Here is a 21,933-nt window from a genome sequence, read left to right on the forward strand (position 1 = left end):
AGAAGAACTTCAGAGAGAGGGGCAGAAAGGGGATCCACAGCCTTTGCTTTGCTGTGCACCATGCCACAAACTTGGCCCACCGGCAGGTGTATACCGTTTTAGTGGAGGGACGCCTGGCTGCCAGAATGACATCACAGACCTTGGGCTGAAGATCGAAGGCTGTCAACTGTCGCCGCTCAATCTCCACACATGGAGGTGGAGGCCAGACAGGTTCGGGTGGAGGACCATCCCCTGCTGCTGCGACAGCAGATTCTCCTAAAGATGCAGACGGATCGGGGGATCGATCGCCATGCTGAGTAGCTCGGGATACCAGTATCTTCGTGCCCAATCCAGAGCCACAAGGATGACTTGGGCCCGGTCGCGCCGAATCTTCTTCAGCACTCTGGGCAGAAGTGGTATAGACGGAAAGGCGTAAATAGACCGCAACTCCACTCGCAACGAAAAGCTTTCCCGACGGAGTGCCGCCTTGGAAATTCCAACGCGCCGAACTGATGACATTGCGCGTTCTCTTCGGTGGCGAATAGATCTAACCAAGGCTCTCCCCACTGCTGAAAGAGACCTTGCACCACGTCCGAGTGCAGATGCCATTCGTGATCCATCAAGCACCGGCGGCTGAGTTCGTCCGCCCTGGCGTTCAGAGAACCTGCCAGGTGTTGAACCACCAAGGTAATGCCTTGACATGCCAGCCACGTCCAGAGGCGCAGAGCCTCCTGTAATAGGGTCCAGGACCCCACCCCGCCCTGTTTGTTACAATACCACACGGTGGTGGTATTGTCCGTGTACACCTGCACCACACTTCCCAGGACAGAGGTAAGGAATGCTTTCAGTGCAAGCCGGATCGCCCGAAGCTCCAAAAGGTTGATATGGAGTCGGGACTCCGTCGGAGACCAGAGTCCTCTGATCTCCGCCTCCCCAAGTGGCCTCCCCATCCCAGGAGGGACGCGTCAGTCACCACTGTGTGCTCCGGTTGGGGAAGGGAGAGGAATCTGCCACTGACCCAATCGCGATTCGTGAGCCACCACTGCAACTGCTGTGCAGTGCCCTCTGAGATCTGGACATGATCGCACAGGTTGCCCTGATGTTGCGCCCACTGGAACTTCAGGTCCCGCTGTAGAGCCCACATATGCCATCTGGCATGTGTCACTATCAGGATGCAGGAGGCCATCAGGCCCAGAAGCCGGAGGGTCACCCTGACTGAAACCCAGGACAGAGGCTGAAAGATCGGAATAATAGCCTGAATATCCCGTACTCGCTGCTCGGGAGGATAAACCCGAAACCGAGTCGAATCCAGAGCCGCTCCAATGAAGGGGAGGTTCTGAGAGGGACTCAGGTGCGACTTCGACACGTTGATGGAGAACCCCAGCAAATGCAGGGGGTTGGCCGTAGTCTGAAGGTGGGTGACGACTGTCTGGGGCGAGCCCGCCTTCAACAACCAATCGTCGAGGTAGGGGAAGACTGATACCCTGACCTGCGCAGATGAGCTGCGACCACCACCATCACTTTCGTAAACACCAGAGGGGCGCTGGTCAGGCCGAAGGGGAGCACAGCAAACTGAAAATGCTCCAGGCCTAACGTGAACCGTAGATAACGCCGGTGGGCCGGCAGAACAGGGATGTGAAAATATGCGTCCTGCAAGTCCAACGCTACCATCCAGTCTCCCGGGTCGAGTCAGCATTTTGAACTTCTCCTTCCGGAGGAAGCGATTGACGTCCCGGAGGTTCAAGATAGGACGCAGACCACCTTTGTCCTTCTTGGGGACCAGAAAGTAGTGGGAATAACAACCATTCCCTACTTACGGTCCAGGAACGCACTCAATGGCGCTCTTGGCCAAGAGGGCCGTGACTTCCTGGCGGAAAAGAGTCAAGTGATCCCCCGACATGCTGTGGCACCGAGGTGGCATGGCAGGAGGGGAGGACTGGAAGGGAGTAACCGTGGCAGATTATCTGCAGCACCCACTTGTCTGATGTAATCTTGCGCCAGTGAGGGAGGTGGAGGCGGATCCAGCCACCCACCGGCGTGAGGTGCTCCCCGAAGCTCAGATTAGGAAGGCTTGGAGGCGGAAGCAGCGGGGGTGGAGGTGGACGGACCCGCACGCTGATTCCCCAACCCGCCCCTGTGGAAACAACGACCCCGGCCGCGCTGGGTTTGGTTCTGCACAGGCTTAGGGGACGGGCACGTCTGACTGCCTCTACCTTGGCCACGAAAGGAACGAAAACCAGGAGAAGCCAAGCTCTTAGTAGAAAGGCCCAAGGACTTCGCCGTAGCCCGCGAATCATTAAAGTGATCCAGGGCACTGTCAGCCTTGTCGCCAAACAGGCGGGTGCCATCAAAGGGCATGTCCATGAGCGAGCTTTGGACATCGAGCGAGAACCCAGCTGAACGCAACCAGCCCTACCCAATGAGTCGGCGGTGTCCAACCCACACCGAATGGCGAACTTAGCCGCATCCTTACCCTCAGCAATTGCCTGAGAAAGGACAGCCTGCACCTCCTCAGGACAATGAGGCAACACCTGAGCAACGGCATCCCACACTGCGTGGGACTAGCGGCCCAACAAGCAAGCGGTGTTCACCAACCGCAGCCTTAAGCTGGCCGAAGAGAACAACCGCTTCCCAAACTGGTCCAGCCGTTTAGAGTCCTTATCTGGCGGGCCATAGAAAAAGCACTCAGACGTCGAGGTCTGAATGCCCAGGCTCTCAGGCGTAGGGTGAGTAGTCAAAAAGGCGGGGTCACTGGGCGCCGGTCGGTGGCGCCTGCCGATGTTTTTATCCACCAGGGCCTACGTGGCCGGCCTCTACCAAGTGCCCAAGAGGACATCAGTAAGAGCGTCATTGAAGGGAAGCAACGCCTCCGACAAAGTAGACGCCGTCTGAAGCACCTCGGTGAGGAGGATGGTCTTGAGGGCCACTGTGGGGAGGTCAAGATTGAGGGCCTCGGCCACCCGACGGAGGACCATCGTGTAGGAGGCACCTTCCTCCATCGTAGGCAGGGGGAGGCGAACCCCGGGTCAGAGGAGACATTGAGGTCGCCGGCCTCCTCCAAGTCTTCCACCTAATCCTGCTTGGAGTCACAATGCCGGGCAAGAGGGTCCTCGGACCCTTCCAAGTCTTTGTCCGCCTCCGGCGTAGAGGGAGCCGGTCGTGGCGGCAAAGCCGGAGCAGGGACGAACGCGTCGGTAACGGCGCCATGAACGGCGTCGGCCGGGATCGGACCGGCGCCGTCTCCCAATGCGGGTCCCAGGCCGGGACAAAATGGTCCTGGAACCGGGGCAAGGGAGGAATAAACGGCACCCTATGTAGTGCCGAGGGCCGAGCCGGGGCCGTCAACGCCGCACCTCATGGCACTGGAGCCGCAGGCGCAGGATCCTGTGGCGCTGGGGCTGGTGCTGGAGGCGGAGCCGCCGGGCCAACATGATCTGGACACGGGACCGCGAGGCCTAAAAAGGCGGTCCATGGTAGCAAAGAATTCCTGCACCTGTTTGGGAGTCGCCAACGGATCCGGGTATGGCGGGTAGGCCGTGGGACTCCCAGGCTCCAGGGGAGCCGCCGGGGCAAAGCCCCTGTCCCCCGCGTTCGCCTCCGGGGAGCGACAGGGGGACGTCGGAGAGCGAACACGCTTCTTCAACTTATTTTTATGGCGTCGCTTACCGGAATCCGAAGGCGAAGCCTTGGAACCAGAAGAGCGACTGCTCCGGTCCCGCGAGCGGCCCCTGGACCCGGAGCGGCGGCGTGACGTATGCCGGACCTCCAGCAACTTCCTACGTTGCTCCCGCAAGGCCTTGGGGGCCATGGCTCGACAATCCCGGCAGTCCCAGAAGTTGTGGGCAGACTCCAGGCAGTAGAGGCAAACATCGTGGGGGAGCTCCACCGACATATTCCGGCGACAGGCCCAACAGGACTTAAAGCCGGGCATCCCTACGTGCACCAGAGAAAAGAGAGGAGACAACAAGTCTCAAAACAGTAGTCAAAAAGTGACTCGGGTACGTGCTCAATCCGGATCTGCGCTTGCTGGGGCGGAGAAAGAACGAACTGACGTCAGCGCGCATGGGTGGCGCCCGTGGCGTCATCTCGGCGCTTACGACGCCAGTGACGAATGCGGAGCAGCACGACGCCACCTACTGACGCGCAGGGGTACTGCTAAGCGAAACTTTCTGGATCCAGTCTGACGCCTGGGGATATTCTAAGGTAAGGAATCTATCACTAAGGTGTCTCTTTCAGATGCGCATGTTACATTAAATCCCACACTGGCATCAGTGTGGATATAATGTGCTGAGAAGTTGGATACCAAACTTCTCAGTCTTCAGTGTTGCCATTATGGTGCTGTGGAGTTTGTGATGACAACCTCCCAACACCATATACTCTTAATGGCAGCACTGCACTTACAGTGCCTAGGAAAGGACCTGGGTACTGTAGGGGTAGAGGGCACATGCACCTGTACCCACACCACTGGCATAGGGCACCCAGCTAGAGGGGTGACTAAGGTATGCCAGAGCAGTGTGTTGTGGGCATGGCACACAGGGATGTGAGCCATGTCGACTCTTTGTTTTGTTCTGCACCAAGATACTCAGCCTGCAAAGGCAGTGTGTGTGTGTCAGGGTCTCTAAGAGTGGCACAATAAGTGGTGCAGCCCTTAGGGGCCTTCTCTGGTCACATTGCCCTGGGTACCTATGGTACCATTTACCAGGGGCTGACATGTGGCCAGAGATACCAATTGGGTTGGTCTTTGGGGAAAGAACACAGGCCCTGGGGTCCTGATTGGCAGGGCCCCAGAGCACATAAAGTCAAAGGGCATCAGTAGTCTGGCAACAAAAAAAGGAAGGGGGGGGGGGGTTTACTGCAACAGAAACCTACTTCCTCACACAGTGTCTGACTAGAAATGATTACTTGACACATACTCTGACCAAAATTATCAACATGCTTTCTGCCAATATCAGGAGGTGCAAAGGAAGGTGTGACTGTGTTATTTGATCTGCACTGAGCTGCAAATGCTCTAACAAAGTTTGGTTTTGGATGGCCCATAAGGCAGGGGCTATTTCTCAAGCCCCGTACTTCTCTAAACGAGGCACCGATGCTGATACTGTTGCTAGTGTGGTGATACATATTAGGCCTTATGACCCAGGTAAAATCTAGACTTAATTGCTATACGTGGCTGCTCTTTAAAGTCATACAGGAGGCACTGATGTTCCACAGAGGTAATTGGAAGATTACATTTTTTAGCCACTCTCTCCAACACCGCTTGGAAACAGGCTATGTTGACCAGAAGTGAATTTGACTGGACGGGCGATTCCTCAAATTCCTAGGGTATGATGTTATCATCCCGCTTTGCTGCTCTTGCCACAGCAACCTGCACCATCTCAGATTCTGTATATCTCCGACAAGGGGTACAGGGTTGATCAGGATGATGGGAGACAAACGTCGGAGACTGGTAGACATACTCCTGATAATCTTCATCATCCATGGCAGCTGCCTCAAATTGCAGTATATAGCAGACATTTAACTGCGTAGGACTATAAGCAGTCTTTGAATAATTCTGGTGGTTGAGTTCACCCTCAAACTTAATCTACAATTTGATTGTGAAGATTTACTGTCACTTGAATAGGTAAAAAAGTGACTGGCATAAAAGAAATCGTGGTAGTAGGTCATTATTGGACGCAAGGGCATTCTTGGCATCATCGTCAATAATTTTAACAAAGGTTCATCGATGGTGGTCTCGGCGCCAAGTGCGTCACCATCGAAGACGGTGGCCTGGTCGTCCAAGATATTGATGAAGATCCAGTAGAAGCGCTTGACGATATCTTAATGGATGCTAATGAGTGCTGTGCCATAGGTGACAATGGAAGCATTGTTAATGGCTGAGTTTTCTTTAACCTCGACGGTGATGGAAACTGGAAGTCAGTCAGGACATCTAGAGAGCTGGAATTTTGTGCAGGCTGGTGTCCATCATGTCTGGAGCATTTTTACTGAGGAAACTCCAGTCGTTTGTGCGTGTGGAGGTAGTTGCTGATGCTTTAGGTTGTAAGTCCAGCTCAGGGAAATCTATATATGCTGCATACATGGAAGCGCTTGGAGGAGCACTCTTCAAAGAATTATCTCCAGGGGTGGGGAATCCTACTTAGAAGACGGGTATTTTTATTTTTCAATGTAGCATGAAGGCTTGTGTGCTGGGTAAAGGCAATAAATATATTGCTCATGTAGTTCACCAATGTAGATTTTCTTCTGATCACTGGTAGAAGAAGGTTTGAAAAGAGATTTAACTATGGTGACAGTTGCAAGTGACAGGTCCCCAAGGCCCAGAAATAGGAATTTGTATTAAAAACAACTTATAATACTAAGAAAGCTGAAGGAACGGCTGATTCAGTTACAGGGTAGACCAGAAAAGAGGGTCGGGTTAAGGTCACAGAGATTAGAGCAGAGCTCTTCTTGGAAGCTTCCTTACACACAGCTTGTGGTGGATGTGTGAGCTATGGTGCCCTCTAGGGGGAGCAGGCGATAAAAAACAGGGGAATGATTCTGTTGCGGAGTACAGAGGTAGGAATCCTAAAGTATATGCAAAACATGTCACCTCTGACACCATAAATCCAAATTTACTTTTTCACCAATAGGATTTTTTATTTATCTCTGGATTGTAACTTAATACTTGAAGCGTTTTTTTATGTTTGTTTTTCACCAAGACATATTCACCCTATGCAGGACTCACTAGACAATTACCTTCTTACCTCAGTTAGTATATACGGTTTAACCAGAAAAACATTCAATACATGGAAAAAATATTTACAATAGACAAACATCTATACAATCTACAGACATAAAACATATTGTTGCTACCAAGCACCAACAGCTGTGCGTTTCAACAGGAAAAGAACAGTCCTACTCCTTTCTGAATAAACAATACAGGGACTCCTCTCATTGATGTCCTCACAGTACGCTAGTATTTTACGCCAATGGGAGGTCGCACCACAGCCAAGAACCTAGTTTAGAGCCATACGCTGTAGGCTCTATTGTGTCTGAATCCAGGACCAAAGTTTGTACTAGGTTCTTTAAGCGACCCTCTCGGAAATATGTGACAAACGTGTTTCGACCTTCTAAGTGGCGCTTCTTTTGACAAAGGTCTTCATCAGGGTAAATCTTTATCAAGGAGGACTTATGGTACCAAGTCTGGTTTTTATAAGGGACGTGGAACTTCTTTATACCACACTCGGGATGGCACGAAGGCTGTACACACTCGCGTTTCTTACATAGAGGTGCTAACTGGATTGGCTTGTGCAGATGGTACCACTACTCAAGGGGTTGGTATTTCTAAATACTCTGCACTTCTACTGGATACACTCGCTCTCTCGTGCATCAGCGCGGCTGAGCAAATCGCCCATGGGAATTATTCACCGGCGTCTAGGGGGAGCAGGGACATGACACCTCCAACTCACTGGCTGAAGTTCGAGTTTTTTCAAATGAGGTGGATGTGCTTCTAAACTAACACTGTTCTTGAGCCCTATGGCCAAGAACAGTGTTAAGATTAGTGGGGATTCCAAGCCTGGCGACGGTGTATGATTCAAACATGTGAATATATGAAAGATCCAATGCTGCAGAACTGGAGTATGTGTTTTAGAGACGGAAAGAAAGCCATAATGCTTAGCAAAAAGGCCCCTCAATGACGGACCAGACACATTCATCATTAGAGCAGCTGTAGCTGTTTTCCCTTTGATGAAATGAGCATTAGGCTTGGCAAGAAAAGGTCTGCATCATTTGTGATATCAAGTATAATTCCGGACAACATCCACGCAGCAATGCTCATCTTTGAGTAAGCCATAATTATGTGAATACCCCCATATCATGCAAAGGGCCCCCTATTTTGTGGGGAAATGATCTTTAAACAAAGTTGGGAGATAATACATCAGACTGAGGTGAAAATTGGGATAACTTTAGATAGGACTCAAGAGTGAATTCTTAAGTGCATCTTTCTATGATTAAACAAATGGGGTTCTTCAGTGCAGAGAGCTTAAAGGCTGCTTACCTTTCTTGCAGAAGTAATGACAAGCCGACCCACCTTCTGTCCAACACAAAAGCTGGTGTTCTAATATATTAAACGTCAAGGGAGCACAGCGGAACCCATAGGACTTTCCCTAGGCCATACAGAAAATATGTGATTACAGGGATAGTGAATAAAGATGCATGTGAAGAACACTTTCTGTAAGTTATAAGAGGGGCTAATCATACTTTATCAGAAGAGAAATCAATGTCAGATTTAGCCAGGTGAAGTTAGGACAGTATAATGTATTTCAGGGAAGGTTTTGAGCTCACCTGCTTCTGTGGAGACCAGATGGAGAATCTCTTCTACTTGGACTTTGAGGATTTTTGGATATAGTATAAGTATTCAGGAGCAAGGTTGACAAGTTTCAAATGAAAGGATGGGGTGGAGGATTTTACCCTGCATCTTACTAAGATGGCGAGGATTGCACAGACACCTCCTGTGCAGCAGCAGAGACAGGAGACATAGGTCTGCACTCCACCACTTTATAATAATAATACATACATTAAATTGTTGTATTGGAAAGCCAGGCAATCACACATGGAAGCAAGTGAATCAGGACAGTGTAAATAGTTTACACTAGTCAAAAGAGCATTCCCTGATCGTCTTGTCTTTGGAAAACTGGATAGAAACTCTTGGCATTGACTTGCGGAGTTGCTTAGGCTTCAAAGAGGTTTGACAGAACAGTCATTTAGCCTTCATTATGATACAGCCGACCTCTTCTGCTGGCCAGTTCTGCAGGCAAGACTGAGCTTCCAGCTGGAAAATTCTGAGCCATGTTATCCCTTGCACGTTAACGTAATGTATCATAGAGAGGCTCCTGGCTTGGACTTTGTCTTCTGAAATGTGAGCCCTTCCTATGTTTTTCATGAAAGTTGTTCTATTGTACAACTCTGAAGAAGGTCTTCCTTGCTTTTTTTCTTTTTGGGAAGATCTGTTGTAATTGCACTGCTAGGTCTCTTCTGCCTATTATCCATCCTGTTGTCTACCAACTCCCTGAAAATGATGGATGCAGAGCAGTAATAGGCAGAAGATTTTAGGTGAAAGCTAAGCTGCTTCTGGGATGCACCGACGCCACAGAATCTGTGGCAGGTCATGACTGTAGCTGGTATGGGCAGAAGCACCTGAGCTTTGCATTCTGTAAGCTTCGTAGAAAGGAATTTACCGAATAGTCTACCAGGAATAGATCCTGGGATGCCAAGGGTAGCGAATCCCTTAGGGGAAGGTGTGGCTGTAGACTAGTGGTTCTTAATCTGTCACTCTTGGACCCCTGAAGGTCTGTAAAGCTTACTCAGGGGGTCCGCTACTGCTTAGAAAATGAAGTAATATTAATAGATGCATAAAGTGTACATGAATAAAGAAGCAAAACGAAGAGCGAAACATATAATTGATAATTTTAAAACAGAATGTAAACGTTAAGGAATTTGAAATTGGAGGCTAAAAAGTTAGTATCCTCAGACTGAATTCTGGGAGCAGAGCAAGTGCATCAAACAGATTAAAGTATGGATGATGCACAGCCTCATTTGAATTTATAAAAGCTTCAACTTTCCTAATAAAATGTAAATTTTGTCTTTTTCTATTTCTGAATTAAATAAAATATTTCACAATTTGTGTATTTGTTTAGTGAATGCATCTGTTTTTTTGTGCATTGTTTTGCGGTTCGTATTATCAAAGACGCTTGGGCTGGGGTTCTCAGGTTCCACTAATAACTCGATAGAGGTCTCCAGATTCCAATATTGACTCAGTGGAGGGCTTCGGGGTTTATGTAATGATTACGTGGGGGCAAACAGAAGTCAAAAAGTTATGATCCACTGCTTTAGATGATAAGATACATCTCTACATCTAAGAACCTCAGTGCTGAGGTGGAGTTCACCACTCTTGGAGTCAACTAGGTAGCCACCAACACGCTCACTCCTGGATGCCTCAAGAGACCTAGTTGCACCCAGGCAGATGCTGACATTCCTAGCCCTGCTGGGGATGGTGACCTCTATGAGCAATTGCCCCCCACCTTAAAGCTCACTTTTCCTATGCCCCATAACTTCCACTATAATATCCCCAGATAGGTTTTAAACGACTTTATGGAATGTGAATCTGGTGGATGGCATATCCAAGTTCATCCTACTAGGGCCTCTTCTTTCAACTTACCAGAGAGCCATCATTATGGTGACAAAGGAAGCAGACTGAGAAAAGATAACACCTCAAGAAAAAAAAGGGAGTTAAAACAACTCACCCATTTTACAACTGATGGTGTACCTACCAAGCTACGTGGAAAGGGCTGATTAAAAAAGATATAAACAATATAGTCTACTGTCAAAAACAGTTTATGAAGAAGGCTGATGCGTTTGTGGATCCTTGGCAGTAAGTTTGAAAAAGGGCACCTGTAGGGCATGATGGAAAGCTGCAACTATAAGAAAGCTGGCTCCAGAGATCCAGGAACACTGGGCAATATGTGCATTTCAGATTCCCCTGCTGCATGGGTTCCTGATGTTCGACAAAGTCGTAGGATTTTGATTCCCTATAATGTCAGATTTGTCCTTTAACATTTTTTTTCATTCTTTGGGCTAAATATTTACTGACTTCTATTACAACAAACCAGACAGCTTCAAGATATCAGATTGGTAAAATTAGATTAAGAATGCCATCAGGGATGAGAATTATTAAACTGTTTAACTTCTCAAATTAGTTGCAACCGTTTTCGAAGTTACTAATTGAAACTTTGCCATTTAAGAAAGTGCGCTCAGGGAAATGTGTAAAAGCAGCAGTCAATGTCAAATATTGGAGTTTGTTTTGAATATCCTGTTGGGCGCACTGAAAAAAACAAAAAAGGGAAATAACCGCTACTGGTACTAGGTTTTACTTTAATAGCACTGCGGTCACATTTTTAAACCACATATCTGAAACCACACACTAATCCACTGCTTACCTTAATATCTCTATACACCACATTTCTAGAATGCAAATATTCCAGAGCGGAGACTATTTCTGCACCATAGAATCTGGCTCGATCTTCTGTGAAGACACGCTCTCTTGAAAGGTGGAAGAACAGCTAGAGGGTGGGAGTGGGAAGAATGAGAAACGCAGATCAGAAAAGTGTAAAACACAGTAATCACCCAAACTGAACCACAGAATACTTACTCATTTGCACAACCACTTATAATTGGAAAAAAAACATGTTGCAAGGCTCAAAATCAACTTTTATTGTGAAGTAAAAAAAAAAAGATTTCAAGTCTAGATTTCAATCAAAATGTGTATGAAATTTTAGAAGGACTTTCAAGGATGAGCAGAATAAAATTTGATAGAAGGAATAAAAAAATTAATTGTGATCACTGGTCTTGCTCTCAGTAGCATTCTATGCAGTCTGGGTTAGTTTTAATCCCTTTAAGTAGCATGCCCTAGCTGTTCAGACTGGACTCATTGTTTTGCAGCAGTGCCAAGATTGATTTGCATACGTTAGTTTCAGGCTAGTTTATTTTTATTTTTTAAAGACATGAAATGAAGCATAGTAATTAACATTCATTCAAGCATTTCTGTTCATTATTTGAATGCTGTACAGGACAGATCAAGGCTGATATGGTCTTTTTCAGTACCCCTCCCCCGATCAGTCACTGTAAGGAAAATGCTACTTACCAGTATGCATCTGTTCTTGGCATGTAGAGCTGTAGAGATTCACACTTTGTGCATAGATCGCCATCTGGTGTTGGGCTCGGATGCTTACACCTTGTTGTCTTGGAAGAAGTCTTTTGTAGTCACGAGATGGGCGACTCCTCCCTTGGACGATAGTGCGCATGGGCATCGACTCCATCCTAAGATTGCATTTCGCCATAATGGGAAATGATGGAGTTAGTAAGAAACAGAAAAGATGTCCTTGTGAATGTATCTAAGTAAGATAATACTGGAAGAGATACAGGTTCCGGGGAGGTGGGTGGGTGTGTGAATCTCTGCAGCTCTACATGCCAAGAACAGATGCATACTGGTAAGTAGCATTTTCCGTTTGAGTGATATGAGCTGCAGAATTCACACTTTGTGCATAGACTGTACAGCAGTGTCTCCCCTAGCGGTGGTCACCTGTATCGTTTGCAGTAGTTTGAAAAGGTGTCTTAAGAACAGCCTGGCCTACAGAAGCTTGTTGCTTCGTTTGCACAACTACACAATAGTGTTTGGTGAAGGTGTGTGTAGTAGACCATGTTGCTGCCTTCCAAATGTCTTCTAGGGGAATGTTCACTAAGAATGCCATGGAAGCCCCTAGTTTGTGAACTGAATGCGCCCTAGGGGGAATGGTTAATGTACGTTTTGCTTTTTAGTAGCATATTTGAATGCATTTGACTATCCACCTTGCAATTCCAGCTTTGGAGATGGGGTTGCCCTTATGAGATGGAGAGATAGCTACAAACAAATGTTTTGTTTTTTCTGAAGGCTTTAGTCCTGTTTATGTAGTAAAGCAAAGCTCTTTTGACATCAAGCGTGTGAACAGCTCTTTCCGCTACCGAATCAAGGTTTTGGAAAAATACTGGTAACTCTACTGATTGATTAAGATGGAAAGCAGCGATTACTTTGGGAAGGAATTTAGGATTTGTCCTAGGAACCACCTTGTTACGATGTATTTGTAAGAGGGGCTCTTGTATGTTTAAAGCCTGGATCTCACTTTCTCTCCTGAGAGAGGTGATTGCGACAAGGAAAGCTACTTTCCATGTAAGGAATTGTAATTCGCATATGTGTAATGGCTCAAATGGGGGACCCATGAGTCTAGTAATAACAATTTTTAGGTTCCACACTGGAGAGGGTGGCAGTCTTGGTGGAATTATCATTTTAATGCCTTCCATAAAGGCTTTGATAGCAGGTACTCTAAACAATGACAAATGTCTGTTTTGTAGGTAGGCAGCAAGGGCGGCCAGATGTAGTCTTATAGAGGAGTATGCCAGACTGCATCTTTGTAAATGCAGCAAATAGCAAATGATGTTTTGAATTGAAGCATCTGGCAGGTCAATTGTGTTGTTATTGCAGTAAATGACAAATCTTTTTCATTTAGCTGCATAGCAAGCTCTTGTAGTGGGGTGTCTGGCTTCTTTAATAATATTCATACAGTCGGGTGGATGGTCGAGGTAACCGAACTCTAGGATTTCAGGAGCCAGATTGCTAGATTCAGTTGTGCTGGATCTGGGTGTCTTATCTCTCCATGGTTCTGCATGAGCAGTGTTGGGGAGAGACGTAGTTTTTGGTGTGAAACTACTGAGAGTAGTGTTGTGAACCATGGTTGCCGTGCCCATGTGGGAGCTACCAGGATCATCTTGAGAGACTGCCATTTGAGCTGGAGTACTACTAGTGGAATGAGTGGGAGTGGCGGAAAAGCGTACGCAAATCTGCCTGACCAGTGATCCATATCGCATTGCCTTTGGACAACGGGTGTAGGTACCTGGCGGCGAAGGTTGGGCATTTTGTGTTTGCGGCGAACAGATCTATGTCTGGGTGGCCCCACATGTGGAAAAAGGGTTGCAGAACTTGGGGATGAAGTTCCCATTTGTGTATCTGATGAGTCTGACGACCCAACAGATCCACGATCTGATTGTTCACTCCTGGAAGATGTTCTGCCAGAAGATATATGTTTGTGGAATGGCCCATTTCCATATGCTTTGCACCAGTTGAGACAGCTGCAACGAGTGTGTGCCTCCTTGTTTTTGTATGTAATACATTGTGGTCGGTGCGGACTAGGACAGTTTTGTGGAGGAGATGTACTTGGAATTACTTTAGCACTAGAAATATTGCTAGTAATTATAGGTAGTTGATGTGGAGCTGTTTTTGTTGAGTGGTCCACTTGCCCTGAATTGTGTGGTTTAGGAGATGGGCTCCCCAGCCTGTGAGTGATGCGTCCGCTGTTAGCACTATCTGTGGAACTGGCTCTAGGAACAGCCACCCTTTCGAAAGGTTTCGTGTGTTCCACCAGAGAGCGATGTGTGCGGCTGTCCACCAACACCAGATCTGTAAGTTTAACTTGAGCCTGGTTCCACTGACGTGCTAAGCATTACTGTAAAGAGCACATTTGAAGTTTTGCGTGAGGTAAAATTAAAATGCAAGAGGCCATCATTCCTATGAGCTGCATAAACACTCGGGCTAGAAGGGAGTGCTGGGGCTCAAATTTGGTGATGAGGGTTTGCATACTGGCTATCCTAGCTGGATTGGGGTATGCTATAGCTTTGGAAGTGTCTATTGTGGCTCCTAGGAACTGATGTAGGTAGGAGGGTTGAAGGTGTGACTTGGTGTAATTCACTGTGAACCCCAAGCTGTGTAGCAGCTGAATAGTTTGATAAGTGTGGTGAACACATTGGTTTTACGACTTGGCTTTTTTCAGCCAGTCGTCGAGGTATGGAAATACATGGATTTGCTGCCTTCGCAAGTGCGCTGCTACTACCGCAAGGCACTTTGTGAACTCTCTGGGTGCCGTGGCCACCCCGAATGGCAGAACTTACAACTGATAGTGTTGGCCGTCCACTGTGAACTTTAGATATTTCCTGTGCGCAGGGTGTATGGGAATATGGAAGTAGGCGTTCTTGAGGTCTAGTGTGGCAAGGAAGTCGCCTTGTTGAAGCAGTGAAAGGACTTGTTGAAGAGTGATCATGTGAAAATAATCTGACTGTATGTAAAGATAGAGAGGTCTGGGGTCCAGTACTGGTCTTAGAGTACAGTCTTTTTGGGGGATGAGGAAATAAAGGGAGTAAACTCCTGTTACCTGATGCTGTAAGGGAACTAGTTCTATTGCATGCTTTAGAAGCAGTGAGAACTTCCTGTTTTAGGAGCGTCAAATGTTCCGTGGACATGGGATTTTGTTTGGGCGGTATGTAGGGGGGAGTTGCAGTAAGTTCCAGGCAGTAACCATACTGGATAGTTTGTCTTACCCACTTGGCTGTAGTGTTGGAATTCCAGACAGGTAGGACCTGTGAGAGTCTCCCTCCGACCGTAGTGTAATAGTCTGGGAGGGAAGTCACTGTTTTAGTGGGAGAGGCACGGGTGTTGTTGTTACCTCAGCCTCCACCTTAGTTGTTATTTCCCCTGTACCCACCTCTAAAATATCACTTGTTGGGGGATGTTTGTGTGGGCCTTTTATAGGAGGAAGAAGCAGTGTCTGTACTGATGTTTTGGATGCTCCTCTATAAAAAGAGCATTGAAAGGAGCCGCGTGTAGATGGAGACTGTAATGCTCCCATGGATTCAGCAATCTCCGTGTCCTTTTTCATTTTTTCTAAAGCTGTATCTACAGCTGGGCCAAAAAGTTGTTTGTGATTGAACGGATGATTGAGGATAGTAGTCAGCACTTCTTGTTTGAACCCAGAAATGCGCTGCCAGGCATGTCTCCTTAGTAACACACTAGTGTTGATGGATCTAGATGCGGTGTCTGCTGCATCGAGGGCACAGTTAATTGATGCATTTGTTATTAATTTGCCCTCCTGGATCAAATTATTAGCTTTGGCTTTATATTGGACTGGCAAATGCTGTCTTCGGAGCCGAGCACGGGGCTTCTGAAGCTTTGTTTCGGTCGCGACTGGGGCCTGCAGAAACAAAGTCTTGACTGGAGCCTTCTTTTCTTTGGGTTAGGTCGGGGCAGTTGTACTCACTCGTTGACCTGGAGTGATGTGGTCGTCGGAGTCGTCTGCCTTGGAAACGATGTCCAGATCCTCCGAATCCTCTGCCGCCGGAACTTCGGGGACTTCATCGAAGATGTCTTCTGGCACCGGTGCAGCCTGTTGCGCCATAACATGTCGTCGGGCCCGGCGATAACGAATAGTCTTCTTGGACCGGAAGGAGGTGCAGGCTTGGCAAGTTTTCTGCTCAGGCAAGAGACAGAGGTTGCAGACCTTGTGTTGGTCGCTGTGTGGGAATTTAGCTCCACACTGGGGGCATTTTTTTTTAATGGAGTCCTTTCCATTAACCGTAGGCCCGAAAGGCGTCGATAGGCCCAGCGGCCTGCGTCGACGACCGGAATCGAGTATTTGAGCTAGCACGTCGAAAGGCATGAGAACGAAAACAATACCTTCGAGTTTGCAATGGTTTGCGAGTCGAAAAGGTTTGGATAACTCAGTACCGAACCGCCGAAGTTACATCCGAACCCAATGGCGGAAAAAAACAATCTGAGGATGGAGTTGATGACCATGCGCACTATCGTCCAAAGGAGGAGTCACCTATCTTGTGACTACCAAAGACTTCTTCCAAGACAACAAGGTGCAGGCATCCGAGCCCAACACCAGATGGCGATCTACGCACGAAGTGTGAATCTCTGCAGCTCATATGCCTCGAACCTATGGTTTTAATCCTGGTTTCGAGAACTCCGCTGTATCTGTCAATCACCAAGTCAGTTACTGGCCTTGCAAAATAGGCAGCAGTGCATTCAACACACTCCCAATTGTAGCAGCATATTGCAATCCAGTATTCAGCACACCACCATTTTCTTCAAACTACATAAGATGAACAATCTGAGTCTTCAGGAAATATAAATATGTAGAGGAAGGCTTGCACTTCAATAGATATTGGAGTTCTCCGATCTCCACTTCCGCCAGGTTACCTCCACAACCCTGCAGTGATACATCAATCACAACCAACACCTCAGGGTGCAGAAGGGAGAGTGATCTGCTGTAGGTTAAATTGTGGTTGGCCAGCCACCATTGCAGGTGTTGAGCTGTTAACTTTGAAATTTGGATAGTGACAATTGTGCTGAACCCACAGGCGCTTCAAGTGCCACTGTAGGGCTCGCATGTACCACCTGGTGTATTTGACTAGGGAGATGCACAAAGCTAAGAGGGCAAGAAGCCTCAGAACCACCCTCACCTGGAACCAGAAGCAAGCCTGAATCATCAGGATAATAGCCAGAATGGCATGGAGTCCTTGCTGCAGAAAAAAAGCTTGGAGCCCCATTGTATCCAGCACCTACCCAATGAATTATAGCCTCTCAGAGGAAATCAGGTGGACTCTGGCTCTTTCACTGTGAAACCCACCAATGTTTAAAGTTCTGTTGTTGTCCGTAGACGGTCCATGACTGACTGCGGTGGCCTCACCTATAGCAGCCAGCTATCGAGGTATGGGAATACAGCAACTCAAGACCTCTAAAGATGGGCAGCAGCCACCATCATCATGAGCATAAGGAGTGCTGGTGAGGCCAAAGGGGCGCACAGCAACCCGAAAATGCCCCTGGCGTGCCGCGACGCTCAGAGACTGCTTGTGAAATTTCAGGACAGGTATATGAACATATGTCTTCCTCAAGTCCAAGAATATCATCCAGGCATCCAGGTCCACAGCAGGTAGGGTCTTAACATTTTGATTCTTGCTTTCTGTAAGAAGGGGTTGAGGGGACAATCAATCAATCACGGGTTTGTTAAGCGCGACTACTCACCCATAAGAGTCTCAAGGCACTGGGGAGGAGGGGAGGTGCAGGTTCCAGTCCATCAAGGAGGGGGTCTGTCGAAGAGCCAGGTTTTGAGGTTTCTCATGAAGATGGTGAGTGATGTCTGCCTGAGGTGGAGTGGTAGGGCGTTCCATGGTCTGGCCGCGAGGAAGGAGAAGGAGCAGCCCCCTGATCTGGTCATTCTGGCACGGGGAACCATGGCGTAGGAGACCTGGGCTGATCGTAGGGTTCTTTGGGGTGAGTGGAAGTTGACTCGGCTGTTGAGGTATGCTGGTCCGGTGTTGTGGAGGGCTTTGTGTGCGTGGGTGAGGATCTTGAAGGTGATTCTAGCCTCAATGGGGAGCCAGTGGAGTGTGCGCAGGTGTTGGGAGATGTGGCAGTGTCGTGGTAGGTTGAGGACCAGTCTTGGGGTGGCGTTCTGGATGTTTTGTAGCTTGCGGGTGAGGTTTTTGTTTATTCCGGCATAGAGTGCGTTGCCGTAGTCGAGTCTGCTGGTGACGAGGACGTGGGTGACGGTTTTTCTGTGCTTGAGGGGGTCCATTTGAAGGTCTTACGTAGGAGGCGGAGGATGTGGAAGCAGGAGGATATGACGGAGATGATCAGGCGGTCCATTTTGAGCTCGGAGCCTAGGATGATTCCAAGGTTGCGTGCGTGGTCCGTGGGGTTGGGTGGGCTACCGAGGGCGGGGGTCCACCAGGTGTCGTTCCAGGCGTCGGGTGTGGGTCCATGATGAGTACTTTTGTTTTGTCGGTGTGGAGTTGTAGGCAGCTGCTTTTCATCCATTTGTCGACAGCTTCCATGCCTTCTTGGAAGTTGTGCTTGGCTGCGTTGGCTTCGCTGGACAGGGAGAGGATGAGTTGGGTGTCGTCTGCATATGAAACAATGTTGAGTCCGTAGGTTCTAACGATGGGGGCGAGAGGTAAGAGGAGCAATGTAGATGTGGACGGAGTTCCAAGATAGGCCAGAGTAGCAAGGATAACAACCCCGCCTTTATCTCCAAATCCGGTAGCCTATCTATTGTACCTTTGGAGAGCAAGAGGTGTACCTTCTGTAGGAGGTTCAACGTATGCTCTTTTAAAATCTGCTCCAGGGTATGGGGATATTGGGCAGGGGAGGAAAGAAAATGTAGGGAATAACCATTTTGAATAATTTGTATGGCTGATTTGTCGGATCTGATGGGATCACCGACTAAAGAGAAAGTTTCGGATTCTGCCTTAAGTAATACTGCACAAAGTAAAACAGCTTGTTGGTGGTTCTGGCAGAGGAGGAGGAGTTGGAAGACAAGCAGCTCTATGGCCTGCCTTGTCAACATCTGCTGCTCCAAAAGGACTGGCCCGTTTGTTGCATGACTGGTTAGGAAGCCTTTCTTTTACTATACGCTAGAGAAAAGCTGGTGTGGAAATTGTTTGACCCATTTAACTTGCCTGGTAGTCCCGAACATAGGGTTGTATAAAGTGTACCAAGGGTCTGGAAGTTAAACGCCAGAAGTGGACTGCAGCAACTATTGTGTTATTCACTATAATTGTAGTACAAACATGGCTTCTGTAGCCTGACTGCTGCAGTGTAAATCCTGTTTTGCAATCTGTTGAAATGTCGCTTTTTGACAATTAAAAACCTCCCTTTTAAATATTAGTAAATCACTCCTATTTGAGCCTTATAGCCTAAAAGGTAAGGTGCATGGTATTTAAATTATTAAAAACTACCATGTCTCTACAATGACAAAGCTTTTCAGTGTGGCAGGCCTAGCTAGCCTACATAGAAAATATTGTCTCGGGAAATTATATGAGAATAATCAAACTACTATTTTTAGGGCAAAGAAAAGCTTAGAAAGTTACATTATGCCTGAAGCTCCTGACGGCTAATTTGCATTAGCTCTCCGACAGTAGCCCAGCCAGTGATTAGCCTTGAATAAGTGTGAAATGTCTTACATATTTATACAATAATGGACCTGAATTGGCAGGGATGACTCCTTCTAACTCCACAGAACATTCTGAGTGGGAGCTGTGGGAATCCTGTGACATCACACTGTCAAATCCTGCTTAACAGATCTGTTGATCCACATATAATAATTGGGGCACACCTGAAAGTGAGAGAACAGGAAGCCAACATCATTTTTGGGTATCGCCTGTCTGGTTGCTGAAGGGCCCTGCTTTTGTCCTACTAGCCTTCAGTCTCTGTGTTCGTTGTCTATACAGTGCTTGCCTCAAACTGGATTTTAGTGTTAGATGTGGTAGGAGACTAAGATTACCATTGTACGTACGCACCCCCATCCCCTAACCCCCCAGTTTAGTGTGGCCAAAGACTTGTCCAATCTTGAAAATGCCCAGAGACATAGCTTTTTGGGCCTGTTTGCATTAAAGAAAATGGGAACTACTGGAAAAGTGGGTAGGGTTGTCTGGGGAACCTTTTAACCCACCGGTTAGGGAGTATCCAGGAGTCACCACCAACTAACTAGCTGCCATCAGGCATAAAAGTGGCACCCCAAAACGCCTTCATCAGAACATTTTCTTCACCTGCGGAAGATGGGAAGAGGACTGGCCTGATGTCTGTGACCTGATGGGAGCCCTGAAGAACTGGACTGCTCCATCTTGTACCTGTGACAAAAAAGTGGGCCCCAAGGGTAAGTTGGCTGACCTCCTGCGTGGTTACAGGGAAAGAACAAGCTGCAAGAGTCCGTTTCCTGGAAGTACCCAGCCGAACAGTGGCAACTGGACCATGTTGTCAGCCTTTGCCCGACACCCTTGGAGTCTCTAAGTGCCTCCCTGAGGTCCTGGGTGGCTTAAGTGAACTCCTGGGGTTGTTTTGGATATAAAGGGCTAAGTCAGAGGGCAAAATCTTTGACCAGGATCTACCTGGTTGGTGTATAAAACCCGTGCTCCATCAGGGTTAGACTGAAATTGCACGTTGACCTCGGTCTGTCGTAGACTATAATTGTGCAGAGGGCTTTTTGGCAGTATTTCTACTTTAGAACCTTAAAGATTCACATCTCTGGTTCCCCTTGTTGGAGTATTGTAATTATGATGTAACCTTGTTAAGTAAATGTGACTACACCTATTCAATTAAGGGACAAGCTACAGACCTTAAAATAAAAGAAGTGATGACAAAAGCCCACTACAATTTAAAAGGGTCTACGCAGATTACCTCACCTGCTCAGCCAGAATAAACGTTTTAATTGCCCTATTGACATATACATGTCATTATCGGATGTCAACAGGACGGGACATCTTTAGTGTATGTATGTATGTAGAGATGGGTCTAATTTTAGTTTATTATTCTTTGCCGCCCCTCCACGGAGGACGATATCCTTAACAGCATGGGTGTTTGGGGAGCAGGTGGGTACATGCATGTATCCCAGTGGAGAGACCAGACACTGTCTGGATTTTGATTATCCTCAGAAAAATCCAGGCAGCACCTGGCTCCTTGCTGGTTTGCCAATATGCACAGGTCTGCGCTCCAGCAAGGAGCCTTGACAGTCTTCAGATCTTTTTCGTAACCACAGAAAAAAGAAAACAAAACAACCTCACACTGTCTGGTTCCTCGCTCGGAGACAGACAGACAGACAGACAGACAGACAGACAGACACACCCCCACCCCACCCCCCCCCCCCCCCCACCCCTCCCCGCCCCTCCCCCTCCTCCTCCTCCTCCTCCTCAAACCCCCCACATCTGGGCTAGAGTAGTCCGAACCATATGCAAACATACCAACCTCAGACATTTATGAGCACCAGGAAGATTCCTGGGTAGAGCGACGCACATGACAGTTCCACGTGTTTTCCCAGAATGCCCTGCACAGGTCAAGTATTGGTTCAAACAAAGGATTTCCTCACATGTCTGACTGAAAGCTCCATAATGTGTGAGGAACAGCAAAACTCACCATTCAGAGTTCCTACAGCTTTAACCAATAAAAACAGTACCTCACACGTGTAGGTGGGTACATAATAACTGGCGGGGACAGGACAAGTATGTGACTGTATGCAGTGATAATGTGGTCATATTCTTTTCCACCCACACACAAGGTGACCTCTTCATCGGGAGGACTGTGAAAACAATGGATGGTAGGAGTTTTGCAATTTGCTCAAGTACTGGAGCTTTCCATTTAAGAAAAAGGAAGAATTTTTTTTTTTTTAAACACACGCGCGAACATTTGCAGGGGAATCTGGTTATTAAAATGGGTTGGGATTCATGCAAGCCACATCACCATGGAATACCCTGTCACTCTAGGTTTCAGAAATGACTGGGGTGAGTAGCTTCCACTGGGTGCAAACCAGTTCTATGCCACAATGCAGCACACAATCCCCTGGAATCACCTCCCCAAATCAAAATACTTCCAGGTGTATATTGTGTGGATTCCTGCTCAAACCCTTTGAAAACCCACCCATTGATGATAATCCCACATTAAAAAAATGGAGTCACTATGTCCTGCTCCCTTGATGCCTCTGTTTGATGTGCCTTTCATTTGTCCCTGGTGTTTTTGCCATTATTTAGCACATATTGAGTTCTATTGTGATTGTGTGATATGCAGTTTTTCAT

At 47.6% G+C, this 21,933-nt stretch overlaps 1 protein-coding gene across 3 annotated transcripts in view; it reads right to left on the reverse strand.

Moving 5' to 3' along the window:
* AKT2 (AKT serine/threonine kinase 2) overlaps nt 1-21,933 on the reverse strand; it is a 686,003-nt gene that overhangs the window by 122,687 nt on the left and 541,383 nt on the right. For all 3 annotated transcript variants that reach the window (XM_085625347.1, XM_085625346.1, XM_085625348.1), the window contains one exon: nt 10,944-11,066. In XM_085625347.1, coding sequence (XP_085481473.1) covers nt 10,944-11,066 — 123 coding nt within the window. The remainder of the gene's footprint in view (nt 1-10,943; nt 11,067-21,933) is intronic.

The sequence above is a fragment of the Triturus cristatus genome, chromosome 9 (genome assembly GCF_964204655.1).
Source record: "Triturus cristatus chromosome 9, aTriCri1.1, whole genome shotgun sequence".
NCBI classification, from domain to species: domain Eukaryota; kingdom Metazoa; phylum Chordata; class Amphibia; order Caudata; family Salamandridae; genus Triturus; species Triturus cristatus.